The sequence below is a fragment of the Patella vulgata genome, chromosome 6 (assembly GCF_932274485.2).
Source record: "Patella vulgata chromosome 6, xgPatVulg1.2, whole genome shotgun sequence".
NCBI lineage: Eukaryota > Metazoa > Mollusca > Gastropoda > Patellidae > Patella > Patella vulgata.
Genome location: NC_065884.2, coordinates 64,350,908 through 64,376,822, shown reverse-complemented (window position 1 = coordinate 64,376,822; position 25,915 = coordinate 64,350,908). Strand labels below are relative to the sequence as shown.

Sequence of the window (25,915 nt, the reverse complement as noted above, 5' to 3'; positions counted from 1 at the left end):
TGAAATAAAATTAAACCATATGTTAGTCCCGAAATGACCTAGTCTGTGTCGAGTGCACGTTAAACCCCACTTCTCTTTCTCTCTACATATCAACAAGCGCTCACATCTATTCTAAAGGTGTCAGAAAATTCTATTATGAACAATACATTTCATAATAATGAGATGAAAAGATATTGCACAGTATTAGCACCATATTGCACGGCGTCAATATCGAACTACCAATACAAAAGCATCATAATACACAATATACGTAGACAATAACAAGGGAGGAGAAAGTAAGAGCCGGAAGCCATTTTGTCAAGCCCTCTTATTCAAACAGCACATTGCAACAAGGTAGCGAGATAAATGTACTATGTGTTTACATTGATACGCTCTATTGGTCTAGTCTAGGTAAAAACCCACCTTAGTTTAACACACAAAGGGGATTTCCAAGTATATCTAGTTACGGTAAGTGGATTTTAGACTCATCTTTTTATGAATAGAATGGAGATGAATATGCAATTGGCATAACGCATTTTACACACGATAAAAGCGGAAACGTGTTGAGTTGGCCTACAATTACAATGGTATTTTGTGCCATATATTTGTTTCTTTCGAAGATTTATTATTTTATGATAAAATAGAATAGAGCTGTATTTTTCACGTGGTTTATTGAACAGTATAGGTCTACTAGATTCTGCAGAATAATCTAGACCAGAACAGTGGTGCTTGGGCAATCTTTTACGTTCCATGTGACATGTATCCGCACAAATTCACAATTTATTGTGCGATAAAACATTAAAAAATTAAATTGGGAACAAATTAAAAGACAGAGAGATACTATTTATTATACTCAACCTAAAAACTCTGTTATACCACTTTATTGGATTGGTTTAAAGGACAATATTGGTATCCACCTGTATTACATGACTTGATATAGATCTGGTTAAACATATTCCAAATATAATTTAAATATACAGATCTTTTCTACAGTTGATTAGTTACAATCGGGGAATTGACTCATTTAAAGGAAAACAAATCTTTTATTTATTTGGAATCTGTGTAGGAGGCAAGTCTCTAACTCAATATCATCCACAGTCTTCGACATTGCAAACAAGACTTGTTGGTCAATTTAAATCAACATTGATTTTGTTATCTTACGGTGAAAGGATGGGCTTCTGGAATCCAGTATTTAAGACAAAATGAAATTTTTAAAAAATTGGCACTTGAAATGCTTTTGAGCGCCATTTGTAATGAAGCAACTTGATGAACGAGGCTAAATATATCCCATAAGGAAATACTACTGGTGTAGACTGGAATAACCAGACGCCAAAGACTGCCATTTAATTAGAAATCTTTGCATATTTCGACCAATATAACTGATTAGAAATTACTGTAAAAACAGAAAAGATTGGATGTAAATCAGTTTATATACATTCATATTACATTATTATATGTGTTGAGACCCATTTGTGTCAATTCCTAGGTCCCAAATATTAGAGATTTAGCTCCTTTAAAGAGGTTGCCTACTCTTCAGCCTACTCCTTTGATTATGGGTTAGCACATGCACGCTGTATATGGTCTGTCATTGAGTCAACTGGCGTGGTTTCGATTCCCCAGTTGTACGTGACAAGGAGTAGGGTCGCCTGTCCAACCTCGTGGGTTTTCTCCTGGTCCGGGGGGGTTGGATGGCTGAATGGTTAGCGTGCGCGCGCTATATCATAAAGCCTGTCATTGAGTCGACTGGCGTGGTTTCGAATCCCCGGTTGTACGTGGCAAGGAGTAGGGTCACCTGTCCAACCTCGTCGGTTTTCTCCGGGTCCTCCGGTTTCCTCCCACTGCTAAAGACCCCTACGCGCAAGCGAATTATTGAAATAAAATTAAACCATATGTTAGTCCCGAAATGACCTAGTTTGTGTCGAGTGGACGTTAAACTCCATTTCTCTCTCTGTCTTTCTCCTGGTCCTCCGGTTTCCTCCCACTGCTAAAGCCCCCTTACATGCAAGCGAATTATTGAAATAGAATTGAACCATAAAGTTAGTCCCCAAATGACCTAGTGGATGTTAAACCCCATTTCTCTCTCTCTCTCTCCCCTTTGATTATGATTTTCTAGAAGCCAGAGCTACTACTCATCCACACCTACTAACTAAAATACATCTGTGATAAAGGAGCTTAAAATTGTGTAAATCAGGCGTGAAATAATACATGTCGAGATTTTTAAATTACTGTTATTGTGGTTGAGAAATGAATACAGATATAAGTATTTAATCAATAAAGGTCGTGTTCATGTAGTTTTCTAGTGAAAGCAGAGTGGCTATTATGGTATTTATTAAATCTATGTGATGTACATGTAGATTATATACATGTAGTTTTCATGTAGTTTTCTAGTCAAAGCAGAGTAGCTATATGGTATTTATAATCTATATGATGTGAAATACTGTGAAAGGTTAATCTCTAATAACAAGATCAGTCCAAAAATGGTTCAGAATTTACAAAATTGTCATAAATTTAAATTTCATCTATCTATTCTGCTTGCTATAACAAGATGCTGTAATTTGAGCCTAGTGTAAATCTGATAGAATCTAATCTGGGACCGTATGTAGTGTTGGTATTTTGATTTTGTTTTCTTAATTAACTGTTAAATAATCAGTCTTGAGTACATATTTAGCGCGGATTAAGCTGTAAGAAATTTGATATTTTAGTGAAAATGCAAACGAGCCGTTAATATATCAGTATAAATATACTTGTCTCGAGTTTTAAATAAAAATCAATTATTTATATGTATCTATGGCAACACAAAATTCATCAAATTGAAAGGTGTTAGCATTACTGAACAAGCATTAAATCTAAAATGTTGGGATCTGCTGAAAGATACATTATGTATGATTACGATAGATCTGGACATTCTTACCATAATTGTTCTGAGTAAAGTTATCACTGTTTTAAGTTTGTTTATTATGGTACTGTAGCTACCGATCTTTTTAATGTGAACTAAGCTTATTTTAAACTAAATCATTAAGTGGCGATCATGTTTCAATTGGATTTAGTTCTTACAATGTACATCTTCAGCCATTTCTATTTCATAAGAAAAGTTAGTTGACTCCAACGGTCAAAGAGGAATTAATGTTTTGAAGATCTTCAATTCGGTGTGACATTTGAGACATGATTTGCCTATCCCCAAAACTCACTTAGCACTTACTTAGTAATCGTTGGTGCCTTATCACTGTGAACTTGCCAGGGTAATTTGATAAAAAAAAGTTTGTTCATATTATACAAATTACATGTATACAAATCCACTTTTTAAAATTCGACTTAGATTCCTTTTCGGACTTGTGAGTAGAATTGAATAGCAGGTGGGATAAAAGGTGTGAACTTTAAATGGAGTTGTCTCCCTTCACATGTCTCATATTTGAAGTGATCATTAGTTTATTTACTTTACAGCTTTTAAAAGATTTTTTTGTAACAAAAGGTTTTTTGTTTTTTTTTACATTTTCAGTTTTCTTGTGTTTAAAGGATATTTTATATTTGTTGTGGAACTAAAATAAACAAAGATTGAAAATACAGGTAAGTCACAGACTTCATCTCCTCACACCTGTCCCCTCGTCTGTAACAACATCTACATGATGACACTAAACTTGCCTTTGTCTTGGTAAACCAGGCCACGGTTTCACAAAGCATTTTCAGATTAAAGTTAAATATATTTATTCAACTTTCAATCACTGTTGATGAAAAATGTCTTTGATTCAGAAACATAACAATTTGCAATATAGTTTCTTATTGATGTTTTGGTACATTTAACATCAAAAGTTTTATAAATGGCTATATTTTAGTTAAAATAAGGCAAACAATTTTGAGTAAATTCTTAACTGAAGTCTGAGAATATTTGTGAAACAGGGCCCAGATCTTTAGTTCCACCAATGACAAGGTTCCTGTCTAATTTCATTGGAAAACCAATCAAAATACCCAATACAACCTATAATCTTCTTCTAAGAGTGTTTAACAAGGGTGATATCACAAACAATTTATCTTATTTTTATTATGTTTAGCGCACACACAGGGGGCTTTCCTGTTGGAGGAAACCAAGGAGTATCCGGAGTAAACCCACAAGGTTGAGAAGGTGCCCCTATCTCCCAAGCCACATACGATTGTAAGCAAGAAGTGACTGGCCTGCTGGAGCTCAAAGTGTGACACTTTAGACCACAAGGCCATCTCAATCCCCCATTAAGCCTATAACTAACAGTCCGTTTTATACCACACCACTCCAACAGGGATCAATTAAAGTTACAATTTCATATTTTCTAAGAAAGTCAAAACATAATTATTTCTATGTCTTTTGCTCAATAGGATGTCAACTCACTATTATACGATCATAGGTTATCTTTCATACACTTAAAGATCTTCACACTGGAAATAAAAACACAATTACCTCCCAATTACCTCCCTTGTTTTCCTATTCCCCACCATGGAATAGCTATCTTCAAACGGTTGAATTTGAAGTTGAAAATGATATTTTTGCCAATTTCTCAACTGGCAATAGTGAATTGTAGGATTAATAGAATTATTCTTTAACAAGGTAGGACTGTTTATAGATACCATCTATTTTAGGGCTTTATTTTAATACATTTTAAAAATATAACTTAAAAACATGAAATTGTAACTTTAAATATTTTCCAAGGCTTATTTCACGCTATTCAAACAAAATCAAAATAGCAAGGGTAGATAATCTCCCATCTTGGAATGAATCAAACCAAAAAGAGGCCTATCAAAAGATTTTAGCAAAGGTAACCCATAGGCGTACGGGGAAATTTTTGACTGGGGGGGGGGGGCGGTGGTGGTTGGTGCCCAAAAAATGTAGTTAGGTTCTTAGTATGTTACATAATAATAATAAATTCGCTGTTAAATTGGACACATTCAAGAAGACAATATTTTTTTTATACAACTTTTACAAAGTACAATTGTGTGCCCAAATTTTCCCAGCATTTGGTGCCCAAAATGGGGGGGCGGTCGCTCCCCCAGCCCTCCCAGCTCGTACGCCTATGGTTACCAGTGACGTTGGCTTCTGACTTTCAACAATTCATCATATCTTTGTACATGTAAATAGGGAACCACAGTAGCTCAGTGCATAAGACGTTGATTCGCTAACCTAAAGGTCCTGTGTTCGATCCATGCATTGGCCGAAAAAAAAAAAAAAATTATTCAATTCCTTTTCACAGTAATGAAAGGAGTAGAATGCGGTTTAACTGTTGATTCTTCTTCACCAAATGAGGGAATTTTGTCAGAACATTGGCAGTCTGCTCTTATTTCGATTTCAAATTGTCAAGGCATTTTTGAAATGCTGCAAAAACATTATAGTATACACAATACCAGGTTTTTTTTTCGTCCTATTCAAAAGACTAGATGCTTTTTAATTGCACATAAAAGAACCCTTGACAGTTGGAAATCGACAAAGAGTAGTTCAGAAATAGATAATTAAAAAGCAGTATATTGAAATTACTTTATTCAGAGCCAAGTTATGAGTTTGACAAGAAATAACCCGATTATCAAGTACCATTGACATGCTAATAAACAAAATCTCGACTGTTGGTCCTTTTATTGAGTAACATCTATTGTTATATTTACTGACTAAATGGTGTGGATAGTCCAATCCATTCAATATCTCAGCCATCCAATATCAACTGTCGGTTCTCTTATTGAGTAACATCTAATATTGTTATATTTACTGGCTAAATGGTGTTGATAGTCCAATCCATTCAATATCTCAGTCATCCAATGATTTGGAGAGTTGATTATAGGCTTGTCATGTGGGATGAAACGGGGAAGTACCCGAATTAAACCCACTCGGTTAAGAAGGTGCCCCTATCTCCAAGCCACATACGATCGTAAGGTAGAGGTGACTGACCAACTAGAACTCGAAGTGTGACACTCTAGACGACTAAGCCATACTAATGTCTAATTAATAATTTATATAACATTTGAAGCCAGACAAAAGGCGTGCAATATCATAGGTAGATTTAGCTCTTATATAATGCCTATTTAATATGTTATAAGATAGGGTTTTTAAACTAGATAGTTATATATTAACATCAGATTAGAATTAATCTATTCAATATCAGGCCTATATTTAAATGTCATGAATATAGATAAACATGTAACAGGAGATTAGATCTGATAAATAGAATAGTTTAATTTCTGGTTAACACAATACTTGGTTATTTTGAGACTAACATGTATGACAGATAGCAGATATGTCTAAAGAACATGCTACCAAAAGTAGATTAGACATTCTTTTAAAATTACAAAAGAGGGCAGCAAGAGCTATTCTTAATGCACCGATTGAAACTCCGTCCACCTCTTTATTTACTAAACTCGGTTGGCTTACCCTTACACAGAGGATTCTTTACAATAAAATTGTCTTATCATTCAAAATTATTACATTTAATACTCCACTTTATCTAAATTTCTATTTTATTGAAAAATCTCTTGTTTCCAAAACGGATATCTTGCTCCGTTCACAGACCAGTAAATCTCTTTTTCTTCAAAAATGCAAAACAGAATCCATGAAACGTACTTTTCATTATTCTGCATGTCTTTTATGGAACAATCTGCCTTTTGATATAAAGATGTGTAAAAATGTTGAAAATTTTAAGATTAAACTGAAAACTCATTTATTTAGCACACTATAAAGGAACCATAATATTCAACTGATGACATACTTATTATTTTTAACTTGCAATTGCATTCTATTTTATTTGTGTGTGATTATAGTGTTCTTCCTATATTCTACTTGTATAATGTATATGTTTTGTAGTTTGGGAGTTTGGGAGTGACTTATCAAACTTCCCACTTTAAAATGCTATTGCATTTCTAATGATTTTAAATTTATCATGATATTACATGTATATATGTATTTGTAGTTTAGGAGGGACCTATGGAAGATTAGGTTTTTTTTGCAAACTAAATACGTTGCCTCATTAAATAAAGTTATTATTATTATTTAAAATACAGGTTTAATGTTATTCTTTAATGTTGGCATACCATTAATTCAAATAATGTACAGGTATCTGGCCAATTGTACATTATTTATACTAGTTGAAATATTGGACTTGCGTGATGTATTTCATTGCAATGCCCATGATGGATAGTGTCTGTATTTTAGATTGTTTTATGGTCTTGTGCAAGACATTGCATAATATATAGATATAGCACTCATGCAATATCAATATATACTAATGTCCAAAAGAAATTATACACTGTGCATTTTGTGCTGCATCAACCAAAGTCGTTTTTCCATGGTATACGGTATTTGGGTAAAATGTCAATTTGTTTCACATTTTTATTTTGCTTAGAGATGTTGAGTTTGGACGCAAGAGACAAACTCAGTAATGCTTTATCAAATGTTTTTAACCTAAACAAAAATTAGTCATACTTTTAGTGTGTGTACTTTCTTTTGGACATCAGTATATATCTTAGAGCCTCATACTCGACCATTAAACTAGATTTAAAATACAGGTTTGATGTTAGCCTTCGATGTTGGCATACCATTAATTCCAAATAATGTACGGGCATCTTGCCAATCGTACATTATTTATACTAGATGAAATATTGGACTCGCGTGATGTATTTCATTGCAAAGCGCATGCGAGATAGTGTCTATACATTAAGTTGTTAAATGGTCCCAATCTTAAGACATCGAGTAATTTATTGAAACAACTCTCGGGGCTGACACACTTGTGCAGTGTTAATTATATTACTGAATGTCTCGACTACGATCATTAAATCACATATAATATCTGATCAATATAATAGTTAATACTTGGGTCATTTTGAGATTTAACATGGGGCAGCACCTATTCCTTAATGTATTTGATGTAGATTCCATCTCTTTATTCTACAGTTCTTATCTTTATATAACCAAGAGAGGGAGGGCCTGACAATGACAGCTGTCTAGTCATTCGGATGATATGAAAAACTTAGGTCCCGTTTACATATTTGCGTGCAAGTAAAAGATCCCTTGGCAGTTGGAATTCGATATAAGAGTAGGCCATAGCGCTGCTGTCTGGGTAAAATTTCCCTCATAGCACACTGCATGGCGTATGCCCGTCTTCATTAGCCCAGTCGGAGCAGAACAGTAGAACATTAAACCCCAGTTCATTTTATATGACCAAGAAGAATGTATTCTGTCATTTAAAATTAAGATTTGAATAATAATTAAATTAAAGCCCCCTAATGACTATATTAAATAATAATGACACAGGTGAGAGATAAGATAAGTATAATTTACCTGAGTTGATACAATAGGTGAAAGTAGATACTAAACTATTGTTATCCTATATATTATCTGATGGAAGGTCAAGTAGTCACAGCCATATTAATCATTATCATGAAATATGCATTAATGTCCTAGATTTCTCTACCTATAGGGCTAACAAATATGGGCATACCACATGAAATTTAACGTCCTAGATTTCTCTATCAAATTGGCTAACGAATATGGGCATACCACATGAAATTTAACGTCCTAGATTTCTCTATCAAATTGGCTAACGAATATGGGCATACCACATGAAATTTAACGTCCTAGATTTCTCTATCAAATTGGCTAACGAATATGGGCATACCACATGAAATAGGGTTTTAACATCCTAGATTTTTCTACCTACCGAGCTTACGAATATGGGCATACAACATGAAATAAGGTTTAACAACCTAGATTTCTCTACCAACCGAGCTAACGAATATGGTCATACAAAACATCCTAGATTTTTCTACCTATCGGGTTAACGAATATGGGCATACCACATGAAATGGGTTTTTACTGTCCTAAATTTCTTTATCAAGCGGGCTAACGAATATGGGCATATCATATTGAATGGGGTTTAACATCTTAGTTTTTTGCACGAGCGGTGCAAAGACAGGCAGATGCCATGTGCTATGAGGAATATTTTGCCAGGACAGCGGCAGTTCCATCTTCTCGTCATCGAATACAAACTCTCAAGGGGTTTGTACAATGACACACCATTTTTATTTGTTCTACCCAAACAACCAGACACTGTGCTTTTTCTGGCCCTCTTTCCTGCGCTACAAACAAGGAAAGAGCACACCGGAAAGTTGCTAGGAATTTTCACGGCTATTTCCGAGTATGATGCTGGCTCACTAATTATGAGGTCATCGGTTCAATGATTTGATTTGAAATGGTCAGTGCCTGGAAGATAATGGTGTTATGTAAATAGTTAATAAGTTAAATGTTTTAATTAATATGAACTACATGTTCAGGTGAAATGAACACCTCTCTAATTACAGGTAGAGATATAATGATTACTAAATACCTGTTCTACCTGGGTATATAAATGAAGGGAGTGGAGACTCTAATATACATCTCATTATCTTCTTCTATTCTTTGATCAGAGGGAACCTGACAGGGACAGTGTCTAGTTGTTTAGATGGAAAGAAAAACCAAGATACTGTGTAAAAATTGGCGTGCACATAAAAGAACCCTTGACAGTTGGAATTTGAAATAAGAGTAGGCTTTAACGATTCTGTCTGGGTAACATTTCACCCATAGCACACTGTAGGCATATGCCATGATGCCTGTCTTAATAATCCGAGTAGGAGTAGGACAGTAGGATGTTAAACCCCATTTCATTTCATAAAATAAATCTAGTGTTATTTGAAATTCATATACCGGTAATATAGACCTAAGAAAATAAAGAAATAAAGACCCTTTTTTTATCGCTTAATTTGTTTCTGATTGTCATTTGAGATGTGTAATCCCTGAAACATTACAATTTTATGAAAGTTGAATCTTCCCTAAAAGGAATATCAATCCAAAATATGGTTCTATTTCATTTAGTATAAATTACAAAAAGTAGAATGTTAATCCCTATTTCATTATCTGTTCCCAGTTGATACCTGTACAGAGGTTAATACGTTAATACAGGTTAAAAATGGGATTGAATCAGGCCTGAACATAAGGCACATATCACAGATTTTGTCAGGCACGTTTTTATTATGATATATATGTTGTGTGATAATTTGTGTCTGACAAAGTCTGTGGCTTATGTCCAGGCATGGGTTGAAGCCATGACTTGCATATATAACAGGCCTTATTCTTGTCCACCCGTCTCCCAGATATGAAGAAGTTTTCACTTTCTGTATTTCTACTCTTAGTTAATACCTTTACAGATGTTAATACATTAATACACCTGGTTACACATGGGATTGTACCCATGACTTTGCATATATAACGGGCCTTATTCTCGGCCACCCGACTCTCAGATATAAAGAAGTTTCTACTCCCTGTATTTCTCCTCTCAGTTAATACCTGTACAAGTAATAATACATTGATACTAATTTTAGGTAAGTCGACTGATTACCTTGATGATAAACGGTTAGATAAAATAGCCAGGGGTGGTTCTAGCCATTGGCTTAGTTATATTTTTTTTTACATCACTAAATAGACTAGTCCTTGTTACTTCTCATCGAGTTTCGGGTTTTATATTTAACTGTTTATTTCAATTTTAACAGTTTTTAAAACCCAGATTGACTATTTTCTATCACTAATTGTCAAGTTCCGTTAATTATCAGGTGATCTATCTGTGGGCGTTTATGTGTTTATTACAATTTTAATGAAAATGTTTACCAGGAGATCATATTCTTTAACTCTGATCTCGTCAAGATTTTGATGGATTCTATTATTTTGGATGCATCTGGGCTGAACATTTAACCTGCAAAAAACAATTCTGTGGATTTGTTATACAGTGGAACCTATTGATATTGACTGGGGTTTTAATTTGTGAAAGGATCTAAAAATGTTAAATTACATACAGGTTTTCTGGAGTAATATTTCAAAAACTGTGAATTATAAATTTATGGATTAGCTTTTTGCGTGCCGATCGTTTAACGTTGAATATAGAAGATGAAGAAGAGAAATTTATCGTGGAGTGTACATGATTTGCCGTCTCGTTATAATGTAGAAAGTTTTGATTTTAAATCTGGTAAGTGCATTTATAAATTTTTAAACCCTGATTTGGAAACATGATAAAAAATGATCAATTTGATAGGGAAGACATCCAAATCACTTGTGACTCTTTAATGAATATTATTGAATATCTATGAATAATATTTCTATCTTTTTCATCTGTGGATTTTCCTTTACAGCCAAATGTGGTTGTTTATACATGTATATAAAATAGGCTTTTAAAGTACCAGTACATGTGAATGATCTGGCTTATTGTGCCCTTAATTATTACGCACTAAACAGGCATTATGCAAGAGCTAAATGTTGCAGGTCTTCCTTTGTGTCTTAAATGTTATCTAAACTATTAATTAGACATTAATTAACATGACAAGACTATAATCAACTCTCCATGCCATTGGATACTCTGGATTTTCAACTGATTTAAATCCGGTCTACGGTTCAACTGCGGGTGGTGATTAGCCGTAAAAATGATAGTAATGGCAATCGAGGCTACAATGTTATTGAAATGAGGATTGAAATTATTATTATTATTATTATTGTTCGATTTATATAGCGCTTCATTACACATGATTGTTTCTAAGCGCATTCACAACAAAACAGTTCAAAAACATTTTTGAAATAAGTAGGTTTTTAAGTTAGTCTTAAAGCTCTGGATGGAAGAGGACTCTCTAAGAGTTTTTGGAAGATCATTCCACATTTTTGATGCTTTGACGGAGAAAGCATATTCACCAGAACGCTTATTATATTTGGGGATCCTCAATATGCTACGATCACTTGAAGAACGAAGGTTGGATCGCTGGGGAGTATAGAAATCAAAGAGTTCTTTTAAATAACTGGGTGCGGTGTCAGAATAAATTGAATAAATTGACTGGAATAAATTGACTGAAATAAATTGACGGAATAAATTGACTGAAATTTTTAACATTTTCTCTTTACATTATCATTTTACACAAATGTAGTAATAATAATGGGCTATATTTTTCATACACGCCAGCCCAAACATCATGCATTGCTGTTTTTTTTTATACCCAAATGTTAAATATACATGGGGGTGGGGAAGAATAGTTTTATGTGAGTGTTTGAACATAATCTCTGTCAAATGTGGGAAGGAGTCGTCTCGCCTGTTCAACCTCTTGGGTTTTCTCCAGGTCCTCTGGTTTTCTCCCACAACTAAATACACCTACGCACAAGCAAATTGTTAAAATATAATTTAACAGAATATTAGTCCTGAAGTGACCTAGATTAACCCCATTTCTCTTTGCCTTGCTTTAATTATATAAGAACACTGATCTAAAATATAGAATGATTTTCACTATTTGGATGATCTGGCTTTTTTCAAAATAACTCTGGCTCCTGGGCGTTCACAGTTTGTTATAAATTTCTTCTCGATTGTCCCAAGGGCAGATATATTTAGTAAGTTTATAACTAGCTGTCTTTAATTTATTCGATAGAGAGAAAACATATATATTTATAGGTTGATAATTTGCTTGTGTGCAAAGTTGTTTTTTTTTTTTAGCAGTAACAGTAAACCGGAGGAGCCAGAGACAACCCTGTCATGTACTATCATGGAGTCAAACCATCCTTTTAAATGGTGATCAGGGAAAATCTAGATACACTTCTCTCGCCATCCACCCTATCCCGTGGATTTTCTCTTGGGTCTCCTGGTATCCTCCTACTGTCAATTGCCTCTTTCAGCAAGCAGATTATTGAAATAAAATTTTATCACATAATGTTTGTCCCAAAATGACATAGTTTGTGCGGAATGGACATTAAGCCCTTTCTCTCTCTCTGAGCAAGCATATTGTTTAAGATTAAATTATACCATATGTTAGTCCCGAATTGCCATAGTTTGTGTAGAGGGGATGTTTGGTAGTTAACGCGTGCGCATTGCATCATAAGGTCTGTCGTTGAGCAAAGTTGGCATAGATTTGATTCTGACAAGGAGTTAGTCACCTGTCCAACCTCGTGAGTTTTCTCTGGGTCCTCCGGTTTCCTCTCACTGCTAAAGACCTAATCCATGAAATAAAATTGAACCATGTGTTAGTCCCAAAATGACCTAGTTTGTGTGAGAGGGGATGTTACGCAGACTCTCTCCTCGGGGGATTGGATGGCCGAATGGTTAGCATGTGCGTGCTGTATCGTAAGGTCTGTCATTGAGTCAACTGGGGTGGTTCCGAATCCTCGGTTGTACGTGACATGGAGTAGGGTTGTCTGTCCAACCTCGTGGGTTTTCCCCGGGTCCTCCGGTTTCCTCCCACTGCTAAAGACCGCAACTTGCAAGCGAAGTATAGAAATAATATTGAACCATGTGTTAGTTTGTGTCGTGTACGTGTTAAACCCCTTCTCTCTCTCCCACCCCACACCACCACAACCTCCAGTCCCATAAACAAGTTAATAATAGTTATTGTATATTTTATATAAGTACCCTGCTCAAGTTAAGTATTATATAAACACAACCTTTTCATTGATGTCACAAGTTATTGTGGATAATGTCAAGATCTGAATCAACAACTCCTTCACTCAAACCTAATAAATTCTTCATTATGTGAAGTACTTTGCTCTGTACTTCAATGACTGGTATAAATTGTTGAAGTATTATATACATTTTATGTCTCTTAAAGAGACACCCTTGATCTTTAAAGTGGCAATGTGGCGACACCAATTTGAACTTAGGTTTTTATGGGAACACGTATTAAAACTTTGCTTCTTATTTTTTGTGGGAGAAGGAAATAATCAAGAAAAAAAGGCACTTGCCAGTAGTCCCAATATTTAACTTTTAAAATTTTAAACAGAACATCGTTCATGAGATTATGTAAAGTACTTTGATCTGTACTTCAATGACTCGTATAAATTATTGAAGTACATTTTATATCTGTTAAAGAGACACCCTTGAGCTTTAAAGTGGCAAAATGGCCACTCTGATTTGAAATTAGGTTTTTATGGGAACACCTATTAAAACTTTGCTTCTTTTTTGTCAGAGAAAAAAAAATGTTTGCTCTTCTCAAAGGCTCTTAGTTATCCTTTTTAACTTTTACACAAAACATTGTTCATGAGATCAATAGGTACATTATGTAAGAGCTACATGTACATCTGCCTATTGTAGGTCTCGTTGAATACTGCTGATCATTGTTTGAGGGGTTTTGAAAGTGAATTATTGAAAAAAAATTTACTATTTGTTAGTTCGAAAATGACTTAATTTTGTGTTGAGTGAGCTTTAAAACCCCAGCCATCTTTCTCTGTCCATAACATGATTTGACGACACTCCGTTACCCCAACATAAGATCAGGGCAATAATCATCATTTTCATTTTTTTTTAGAAATGTCTAATTTTTCATGGCTTTAACGTGGATTTGATTAAGAAAAGAAAATCCAGGTGTTGGCCAAGAAAGTTCATCTAGATTTTCCGGCATGGATTCCCCTTGTCAGTGGTACAGGGCTGTCGGTAATTTTTCACAGATGATTAGCAGCACTGCTAATCAAAAAGTCCAATTTTGCCAAAGTTGATTAGCAAATTTAAAAATTGATTAGCAGTTTTTCAGTTTCAAATCAACATAAAACACCTAAATAACAAGATTATTTTAATTTTAATTGATAGCAAATGATTAGATTTCATTCTTAAGATTTTTTTAGAATTTTAGCACTTCTACAGCTAGCTGTGAACATTTCTGAATGAATGTAGACTTTTGTTAGGCCTTATGTCTGAAGCCAATTCTTGGCAGTGGCTTCTTATTTCTTTGTTAGAAAACAATTTCGTCTGCTTTTTATCGTGTGTTATTATTTTTGTTCAATCGGAAGCACGCGGTATTTTACGAATAATCTCGATTAACTAGACGCACGCGATATAAACAATAATAGTTTACGGGAATTCTTACTTTGATTTCTCACTTTACAATACGTTTACACGTATTTATTTTTTATATTTTATTTACAATACGTGGGGGATACACTGAATTTATTTTTTTTCAAATTGAATACTGATATAATTACTCGAAATTGACATGTCTCGCAACGTGAGTGGTACTACTTGATTCCCTATTTCCGGTTTAATAGTCTCGATTCATAGAGTTATGTCCCTGTATTATATAGTATCATGAATTGAGTCTGGGTAGTTTGAGAAGAAAATGTCACACGGAGAATTCCGTTTTGTTTATAAAATTTATTTGATATTTTATACACGTTGAAAGTGTTGAGAAATGTGGATAAATCTTTGTGTCAATATCCAAAATGACAGGCATATTAATGATTCGCAGTAAGAATCAAAAACGTTACATTTTAATTTTTGATTAACAACGGACAAAATATGTATCGCAAATTGTGCTGCGATACTGGTTGTCGGCAGCCCTGCAGTGGTACAGGACGGAGGGCCTGGCAAGGACAGCTGTCTAGTCCTTTGGATGATACGAAATATGAGGTCCAGTGTACACATTGATGTCCACGTAACAGATCCCTTGGCAGTTGAAATTCGATATAAGAGTGGGCCATAGCGCCGCTGTCTGGGCCAAATTTCTCTCATAGCACACTGTATGGTGTATGCCCGTCTTCATTAGCCCTGTTGGAACAGAACTGCAGGACGTTAAACCCCATTTCATTTCATTTCATTTTGCTAATGTTGAGAGAATACTCTTCGAAATGTTGCCTTAAATATACTAGTAGCTTGTAAAAAATCTGTAAATAGGCGAACAGCCTTCCCAGATTTCTCTCAGCTACTAGTTTCATTCTTATTCGAACTCTTCAGGCTTAAATGAGGATGTGCAGTGGCCCTCTATATTCCTGCCGCCCAGGCTATAATTGTTTAAGTAGAAATATAGTCTACCTATTAACATGCTCCTGAAAAAAACAATACGTACGTAGGAGAAAGCAAACCTCAAAACGAATAAAGGAACACTATGCAGATATTAGACACAACAGGCCAAAGCCGGTCGCACTACACTTCAACTTAGATAGACGTACGAGTAGAAATGTTATGATTAAAATTATAGAGCTTTTTAAGACTGACCCAGATAACAGCATAAACGATGCCGTAAGGAAAGCCAATGAATTCAAATGGATTCACACTTTAAGAACATTTGCACCGGATGGCATTAACGATAAGATGTAGTCCCGAGGGGTCCCCCACTTTATTGTTTACTCTATACTAGTAGCTGTTTTCAATAAGTAAGTGTTATTGTTTTTAAAGATACATTATGGGAGATGAGATAAAGAGCTGGCAGTTCTCACTTTAATAGTTAAAAACTAAATGATGTAAAGGGAATATGCTGAAAATTTCAGCACTTTCAAATTGCTTCACTCTAAGCCGAGAAAACCTTATTTTAAAATCTTTGTAGCCTGGATTGTCATTGTGAGCACAGCCACCATAATTAACAAAGTCTCGATTATCCATTTTGCGTTTTATCATCAACAGAATGTTGAACAGCAGATTGGATTCAAATCCAATGAAAATCTGACACATAAGATGGCATCAAGAGTTGATTATGGTCTGGATAAGTTAATAAATGCCCAATTAATAATTTAGATAACATTTCAGGTCCAAAGACCTGCAATAGGAAGATTTATCTCTTACATAATGCATCTTTAATATTGTTGTAATTTGTAAGGGATTTAACATCCTTCAAATGACGACAAGAGACTTTAACAATCTGTTCGTAATTAACCATTTTAAATCTACTTGTTAGCTGTGACACTAGTATGTTTGGTATGTTCGACTGTTAGAACTACGACCACAAACCTAGGGAACCTCTCAATAAATATATATATAACTTAATTCAAACATCAGACGGACTAAAATACCAATTAAATAGCTCAATACATTCTTTACAGACTGTGGTAAAATAACATACTTTAACAGGTTTTTTTTAATTAAAAAGTGTAAGTTTCTTAACCTCAGTAGTACAAACATTTTTTTTAGTACAACAGGTTTTTCTGGTGAATACTGATTTATTGTTATCTTTGTAAAGTTTAAGACATTTGTAATTAACGATAAAGGACAGATCTCTTTAGTCTCAGTCAGACATATTTCTTTTGTACTGGAGTTTTTCAGAGGAATACTGATGTGATTTGGATTTTTAAAATTTTAAGACTTTTTGTTGTTTAAAGTCTGAGATTACTTTTTAGACTCAGTTGAACATTTGTTTTGTCCAGGAGTTTTGGGTGGAAGATTATTAGCTGTGATATACATGTATGTGAATTGGATTCGAAAATTCAAAGATACTTTTATAGTTAAATTTATAGCCTTAACTGGACATTTTTGTTTTGATCAGCTGTTGTGAGGTAAACATTTATACCATTAAGTGTTTTTTTTGTGTGAATTAATTTTTATGTGTATTTAAAAATCCAGATTTTTTTAGCATATAATTTTTTTTACAGTTTTTGGGGGTGAAAATGGTTAGCTGTTTTCTGTGTGAATATTGGATTTAGAATTTTAAGATTTTTTTATGATTAAAAGACTGTGATATTTGTAGAAGAGATTTTGGAGTGACAAGGGATCTACTTTTATCCTTCTTAATTCAAAATGGTTTGAAAGTGATCTGTAAAGTACTATTACCTGTAAGATTATCTGTGTAAAGGTTAACGAGATAAACTAATTATAGTTTACCTGTTGAAACTATAAAACTACTGATTTATTCGGGTCGAGTATTGACACAAGTTGACTTGGGTAATTAATTAAATCTGATTGGAATGTAAACTATTTTACCTACTTGACTACACTTTCACTAACCCCTGTTACCAGTTTAATAATGGATTCCTGCATTGGCTGAGAACGTTCATCGGGATTCTCCCTTGGCAGTTGGAATTTGATATAAGAGTAGGTCATAGTGCCACTACCCAGGCAAAATTTCCCTCATTGCACATTGTATCGCGTATGTCCGTCTTCATTAGCCCAGTCAGTGCAGAACAGTAGGATGTTAAACCCCATTTCATTTTCAGTTTTATAATGTCTGATATTAAGGGACTTTGGGTTTGTTGGGGGAAGTGGGGAGGGGGGCAGTTTCACTAATCCCTGTAGGGTTGTAATTGTTTCATGATATCTTGATATCGAAAGGGGGGGGGGCAGGTCCACTAACCCCTGTAGAGGAGTAGCTATTTTATACAGGGGGAGTTGAACAGTTTCACAAATACCTGTAGAGGAGTATTAATTTTATATGTTAATTAAGGGAGGGGTTAAATAGTTTGACTAATTTAGTAATTTTATAATATCATAACAAGGTGAGGTGGAATCGCTCTGTTATTGGCATATCGTGATATCAAAGGCGTTAAACCTCATATTACTGGGATATCATAAGGATACACAATATTTACCCTGTGGGGCTACTACTGGCCCCATACCGGATCTGGAACCACGGTGGCTAAGTATATAAGACCCTGGATCACTTATTTAGAGGTCGCAGGTTCGATCCTGATGTTTACTGAGAAAGTTCATCGGGATTTTCCAGCATGGTTTCCTCTTGTCAATGGTGCAGGATGGAGGGTCTGACAAGGACAGCTGTCTAGTCCTTCAGATGATACGGAAAACCGAGGTCCCGTGTATACATTGGAATGCACGTAAAAGATCCCTTGGCAGTTGGAATTCGATATAAGAGTAGGCGATAGTGCCGCTGCCCGGGCAAAATTTCCCTCATAGCACACTGTATGGCGTATGCCCGTATGAGGGTCTGACAAGGACAGCTGTCTAGTCATTCGTAAGGGATGAAATACTGAGGTCCCGTGTATACATTGGCATGCACGTAAAAGATCCATTGTCAGTTGGAATTCAATATAAGAGTAGGTCGTAGTGCTGCAGTCCAGGCAAAATTTCCCTTATAGTTCACTGTATGGCATATGTCCATCTTCATTAGCAAAGTCGGAGTAGGGCGTACAACTCCATTACATTTCATTACAGGATCTGATCACTGCTTGAAATTAAATTATACCATATGTTAGTCCTGAAATGACCTAATTTGTGTTGAATGGGACCGAAAGCTTAATATTTTTTGCCCTCAATATATGTATTTAACAATTATTCTTGCATGTTTCGACTCTAAATTTGACTTTGGTTATCAGAATCCTGTCTAAAATTAATAAGTCTATTATTGAACTTGTATCAATTGTCAGGAGGTGAGGATACTACTCTAAGAATCTTGACAATCTGGATTATGAGATTCATCTTGAAAAGGTCAAATAACTGTTGAGTAAACTTAGCCTGTCCATCCTTACAAATCCTTTAATCCATCTTAATCCCTGTTTTAATCCACTGCCGTCAGTCGAGTCAGTAGGTGGTGGGTAGCTAGCTAAACTTGCTGCTGTTTGGATGGATAGACAGATGCAGGGTAATGCTAGACATAGAATTTTTGGGTAGTTGAATGTTAATCCATTTAGCTATTAGTAGTGGTGATAAGGAATATACGCAGGGTAATTGTGGACATGGAGAAATCTTTGATAGTTGAATTTTAATCCATTTTGCTGTATGTTTGTTTAAATTAGGTATTAATCCATTTAGCTGTAAGTAGTGTTGTGCACAGGGCAGGTAGTGCTCACTCTTCATTGGACACATGATATCCAATAAGTTGTGATATCACCCTTTATTTAATCGGGAAGTTCCTGAAAATCTGAGTGGAATTTATAAATCCTGAAGTTGTGTTGAAGTTATCTGATGGATTGAGGAATTTCATGCAAACTATTGTAAAAGTTGAATTTCGAATAGGAATATCAGTCCAAAAGTGGTCAAATTCCGTTCAGACTCCTCCTCTCCCCTTCCCCCCCTCGTCATTAGCTCTATGGGTACAGAAAAATAGGAAATGAACCCCATTTCATTTGATTTCTCTCACTTGTTACACACTATCGTTATATCACCCCCACCACCAGTCTCCAAGTCCTAGATACATAACTCTATTCCATTCCATCTGATTACTCTATTACTATTGTTATTTTGACCACCCCCGTCCCCTGCCCCCCTAAGTATAGAAAAGTAGGAAACCAAACCCCCATTTCATTTATCACTCACCCTCCTACATCAACTACCTGATGTAAATATACAGTATAATTACCTGATTTTAATCACCTTTAATCAACTGATTACAACTTCTCACAGCTTAGTATAACAACATCTAACACCGACCTCTAAAGGTCACAGACATTTTTTACCTGTGAGTAGTAGTAATTTGTACATCACATTTAGAAGGTCAGAAAAAAAAAAATCTTGTTTTTTTTGTTCATGTGACAAGTTTTACAACTATTCAAAGGACTAAAGTTTGTGGTACAGGTAACTGTTGTAGTGTATAACAGGTCTATGGAGTAGTTGTTCAACACAGGTACAACACTTGTTAATTATGTGAGGAGAAGTGAGATCAGATGTTCTGTTTATTTGTTGTGGATGGTCCTTTGAAGGCCTATTATATGTATAGAAAATTTCAACAGTTAATTTTGCAAAGAAGTGGTAGATAGTGTTCTCTTTATTTGTTGTGGAAAGTCATTTTTTTTTTTTTTGAAGATTGGTAATTATGTGAAGTATCCCAGTTAATAAGAAATGTTATAGAGTGTTCTGTTTAGTTGTTGCGGAAAGTCATTTGAAATCTTGTTTTGGGGGTTTCAGATGTTGTTTTTTTTTTTTTTTTTTTTTTTTAAGATTGGTAATTATGTGTAGTTTCCCAGTTAATGAGAAGTTATGGAGTGTTCTGTTTATTTGTTGTGGAAAGTCATTTGAAAACCCTATATATATTGAGGATTTTATAGGGTTTGTTTTACAACAATGGAGGATGATAACTGGTAGTGAAGGAGAAATTGGTGTCTATGTGAAGTATGTGAAGTTTCCCAGTGAATCAGATGTTGCATCTGATGTTATGTTTATTCGTCCTGGATGTGCAAAGTCATATGTAAACCTGGTTGTGGAGGAGACGTGGAATAGTATTGTTCTGAATTCATAACTTCCAGGAAGTTGATAAAACCAAGATATCTTTGACAAGTTTCTAACATTCAATGTTGGTTTGGCTCTCCCAAACTCAGCCAGATTGGTGGGTTGTCTAAACTCAACTACATTTATTATATACCATTCAGACGCTTATTTTTAAACCAGTTCAAAATTGCCGGTGTTTTTAAGACAGCATCGTGTTGCATTCACACATACTATAAGCCAAATCAATTTAACTATTATGACCTCTTCGGTCGGAGGTTAGAGTTAACTACGCATGGGAAGGTCGTATTCTTTATTCGGTTCTCGCACGCTTTCGATAACAGGAATGTAACTTACTGCAAACTGCGCATGCTCAAAGCAAGCTGGAGCCGGGTTTTTTTAAGCCAACCCGTTCAGACGGCCAAGATGAACCAGTTTAAAATAAAAAGCCTTCTCGAGGACCGGTCGGGAGCTGGGTTTTTTTAACTGGTTTATTTGCCCCACATTTGTGTTCAGACGATCCCTGGGTTTTTTAAACCAGTTCAACTTAAGCGTCTGAACGGGCTATTAGTCACCCAAACTCAAGTATATTCTTGGAGTGCAGGTACTGTTGGCTTATATCAGAGGGTTGAATAGTTGATGTGAGGGGAGTTATTTTACATCAGAAATCGTTGGTAGCAGACCAGTTGATTTTATGTCTTTTACTGTGTTCTGATGGAATTGACAATAGTAGATTTTAATAGCCCTTATTTAACCTGCCTTCATTTGGTCGATCTCTTAGATATACTATTAATTGGTAATCATGTTAGGTCTCCAATTGAATGAGAAGTGGCATAAGCTGTTCTTATAATTTGTGTGGTAAGTGATCTGGAATGATCATTTGGAATAGTCTTTTATTCAACTGGTTTCATACACTTGATCAATCTTGTTATTCATCTTCTTATTTTTTGTAACAAAGCTGTTAAAAACAAGCCTAATGATCCACTAATCTCAGTACGATTGATATGAAACTTTACATGTTTGTTCTTTGGACAATTGCGCATTAGTTGACAGACTTCGATTTTTGAAATAACATCACAATTTCATTATGGTTGCTATGGTGTCATGTTCGGACATTACAATTTCATGATGGTTGCTATGGTGTCATGTTCGGATCTTGGTTCATATAGGACCTGTTTTTTTAGAAAGATTTGAGTAGAAATGCATATATAGTAGAAATGCTGATTTAAATTGATGATATTGAGTTAGAGACTTAGCTATTTTAATTAACCTATAATTAAGATGTTTATTAGAAGTAGGGTATAATATGCATAGCGAGTTGTTTATAAGATCTATAATGTATGTGGACCTACTTACATTAATTACCTAACATCAAGTACTACACTGCATCAATTACTGTAAAAAAAAAAAAAAAAAATTAAATGACTTCCGTTAAGATTGATATCTTAAATTACCTAAATGTTCCGCATTCTCAATTAATTTATTAGATTATTTCACAACCAAAAGTCGTCCTTTAAAGCGTTTTAATTTGGATTGTGAAAAAGTGTGAATGTGGATTTTCTTAATAAATGGAATGGATTATTTTAAAAACTGAAAGGTATGACCGTCTCGGCATTGTATTTTGTATTGTTACTTTAGATTGTGAGTTGAATTTTTTTTTTTTTTTTTTTCAAAATTTTGGATAATTTAATCTTAAAAAAAAAATGATGGGTATGGTTTTTTTGTGTGCTGTTGTAATCGATGGCGAAAAGATATGAATGGTGATATTAAAAGTTGGATAAATTGTGATATTTTTAATGATAAGAGAATTCAGTATTTTTTGTTCTTAAAGTCAAAGTTGTTGGTGTTATTGTTGGTATTCTGTATTTTTATTTTAAAAGGTTTGAAATGCTGCGATAAACAGCAGTTTTTGTCCAATAGTCTCCACCACATATGAATAATGATTTGTAATTCGCTGATAATTTAAAAATATAAGTATTCTAATTAAATTATCTATTCTAAAAAAAAGTGTTCAGTTAATATATATGTACCAGTCTAATTAAATTTTCTTATTTAACAAAGTGTTCAAATAAATAAACGTCTAGACAAGCTACGACAAAACAAATTCTGTTTTGTATTTCCTAGATTTGTATTACGTAACTGTCTCTCTAGAGGATCAGTATACCTGTAGCCCTGAAAAATCCTAATCCAGCTCTGAGGTTCTCGTAGCACCTGTAGTCCAGAAAAATCTTTATCCAGCTCTTGGGGGGCCTTCGGTACCAGTAGCCCAGACAAATCTTAATCCAGCGCCGTGGTTCTCATAGTACCATAGTAGCCCAGAAAAATCTTAATTTAGCTGCGGGGTTCTCATATATAGTACCTGTAGCCAAGAAACATCTTAATTTAGCTCTGGGGTTCTCATATATATATATAGTACCTGTAGACCCATGTTCCGGAAGCAACGACTGGGAGTTTCACAACATCTGGCCGTTGCTTGTTCACTTCACAATTCCCGAACTTATAGCTATGTTATTTACAGACACGTGAGCAGTAGCGTCCAATCAGAGGTTGTGACATTGCGACCACCACAGAAACCTTGACATTGAATGAACCTTGAACTTTGCAACTCGATTATCACAGGTAGACATTTTAGCTTGAAAGCATGAGACTTGGCATTCAAGACGATCGAGGAATCTGATAGGCTCACAAGTTGGGCTTGTACCCAATAGAAATTAGTGCCGACATATGCACAGGGTATTACGTGAATGCCTTGATAAGATGTACGTAGTTAAAGCGAGATCAAGCCTTCTATTGAAGATGCTGTATCCCCAGAAAATCTGAACCTCTGAAGACTAGCAAATTTCATTCGTGTGTCAACTGACAATTGTTTATGAAATAATCCCTCCTCATTTGATGGGATTATAAGTATAAAAACATGAAGGTGATTATTATAAATAATACGTATATTATCAGGATAGTGTTTGTATTTCCCTTTGTGATAAAATTATAACTTAAATGTGATATAACCACTGATTTATACCTAAATAGACTAAAGACATATACTTATGGAAAAACAGCTTCTAATTGAGTTGGGGTGTTCGGTGGCCGAATTGTTAATGCATTTGTGTTGTATCATTAGGCCTATCATTGAGTCAACTGGCATGGTTTTGTTACAGCAAATAGAGAGTAATGAAGATGGACCTATTCTCATCAGTGATAAAATTCTAAAATACTGAACTTTCATTGTTCTAGTAGACATACATCATTAATTATCAACAAAACACACAATAAAATCATCTGTTGATGATAATGTATACTATGTTAGAACACCAATCATGAGCTGGCATGGCGTCTACATTATGGGTGCACTAATCTGTACTGTCAAGCATTTGTATTTTATACATTTTTGTGGAGGATAATCATAGCCATGTTTGGTCATTAAAGACGGTTGGCCCTGACTGGCATATGACAGAAGTGTATCCCCTTATTTTATAATATAAGGCTTGGAATTCTGAATGAGAACATCTTGAATTTTTTCTATAGATACATGTGAGGTTTTAAATTGACAAAAATATGACACATTAATTCTATTGACAGTTACAATGTGATTAGTTAATCAGAAAAAAACCTCCACAGAGGGTAGTTACATGTACATGTAATTTCTTTTGGGGGTTGCTGTTCTCAATTTGCTGCATTTTCAAAGTGGAATAAACTACCTTTAAACTTCCACTGATGTCAAACATTCAATCACTTCAAATCTTGACAGTTTAAATTATATTATAAAACGCTAGTGTTTTATGCTTCATGAGCACGTTTTGTGGATATAGGTCTTTATGAATGAGCATATTATTATTAAATGTATTTATAGTTTACTTCTTTTGGTTCACTATGGACAGGAAATTCAATAAATGAATTTAATTATTGTTCAGTGTAACAAACAGTTCTTTATAAACGGATTTATTCATTTAATAAAATAATTAACCCTTTAGGGACAGTCACAAAATTTCAACACTTGCGTCCAAATAAATAACCTGCAGATAGACCTCGACCAACCTGTAAAAAACGCGCTGACAGAGTACGAAAATATTGGCATATTTCTATTGATGATTCAACATTTAATTTATCATTTTCTATTCATTTGTTAAAGGGTTAATGCAAATGCAGTCCCCTCTTTTTTTTACAGAAAAGTAGGATGTCAACCCCATTTTGCTTTATTTCGTTTCTATTACGTAATGAGAAATAAATTAGATAATGAAAACAAATCTGTATAAAAGTTTATTCTAAAAATATCACCTGGAAATAGATTGTCAGTTTTTGACTAGTGATTTATATAGATGTATTTTGATGACTGACTTCTAGTAATAAATAGGATTGCCGTTTTAGTCATGTCAAATTAACACAAGATACAATTATAGCTATATTTTAATTGTGATCGTGATCCTGTCAACTTGTCACTCATTTGAATGAAAGTTAATCCATAAAACTATGTTATTTGATTATAGAGTAAAATAAAGTTCAAATAATTTCAATGTTTTTTTTTTACATTGGTTCTGTTGGTATCAGTTTGTCTTGTGATATCAGAATTTTTTTTGTGATATCAGTTTGTGTTTTGTTACCAGCTTCTTGTATTTAAGTTGTGGTATAGGCTTGTGTTGTGGTATACATTTTTGGTATCGGCTTTTGTTCTGAAATCAGATTGCATTGTAATAAGAGCTTGTGCTGTGATATAGGCTTGTGCTGTGATATGAGTTTGTGTTGTATTATTAGATTCTGGTAGCAGTTTGTGTTGTTTTAGATTCTGATAGCAGCTTGTGTTGTATTAGATTCTGATAGAAGCTTGTTAGTTTCTGGTTGCAGCTTGTGTTAGATTCTGATAGCAGCTTGTGTTGTATTAGATTCTGATAGAAGCTTGTTAGTTTCTGGTTGCAGCTTGTGTTGTATTAGATTCTGGTAGCAGCTTGTGTTGTATTAGATTCTTGTGTGTTGTATTAAATTCTGGTGTGTTGTATTAAATTCTGGTAGAAGTTTGTGTTATCAGCATTTGTTGTATCTTTGATGTTTGAGTACTATCCTCTATAAATCTGAAAGTTGATTAATTAAAAGCTATGGTTTAGCTT

At 34.5% G+C, this 25,915-nt stretch overlaps 1 protein-coding gene across 2 annotated transcripts in view; it reads left to right on the top strand.

Moving 5' to 3' along the window:
* Nucleotides 1-296: 296 nt before the first annotated feature.
* LOC126823326 (rho family-interacting cell polarization regulator 2) overlaps nt 297-25,915 on the top strand; it is a 106,472-nt gene continuing 80,853 nt past the window's right edge. Inside the window, exons 1-2 of one of the 2 annotated variants that reach the window (XM_050552098.2) lie at nt 297-447; nt 3,476-3,543. Coding sequence is in view for 1 of the 2 variants with exons in the window: in XM_050552096.2 (XP_050408053.1) it covers nt 10,895-10,973 (79 nt within the window). In the remaining variant the exon portion in view is untranslated. Of the gene's footprint in view, nt 448-3,475; nt 3,544-10,879; nt 10,974-25,915 lie in introns of those variants that run through there. The other variant, XM_050552096.2, reaches the window with a different exon arrangement.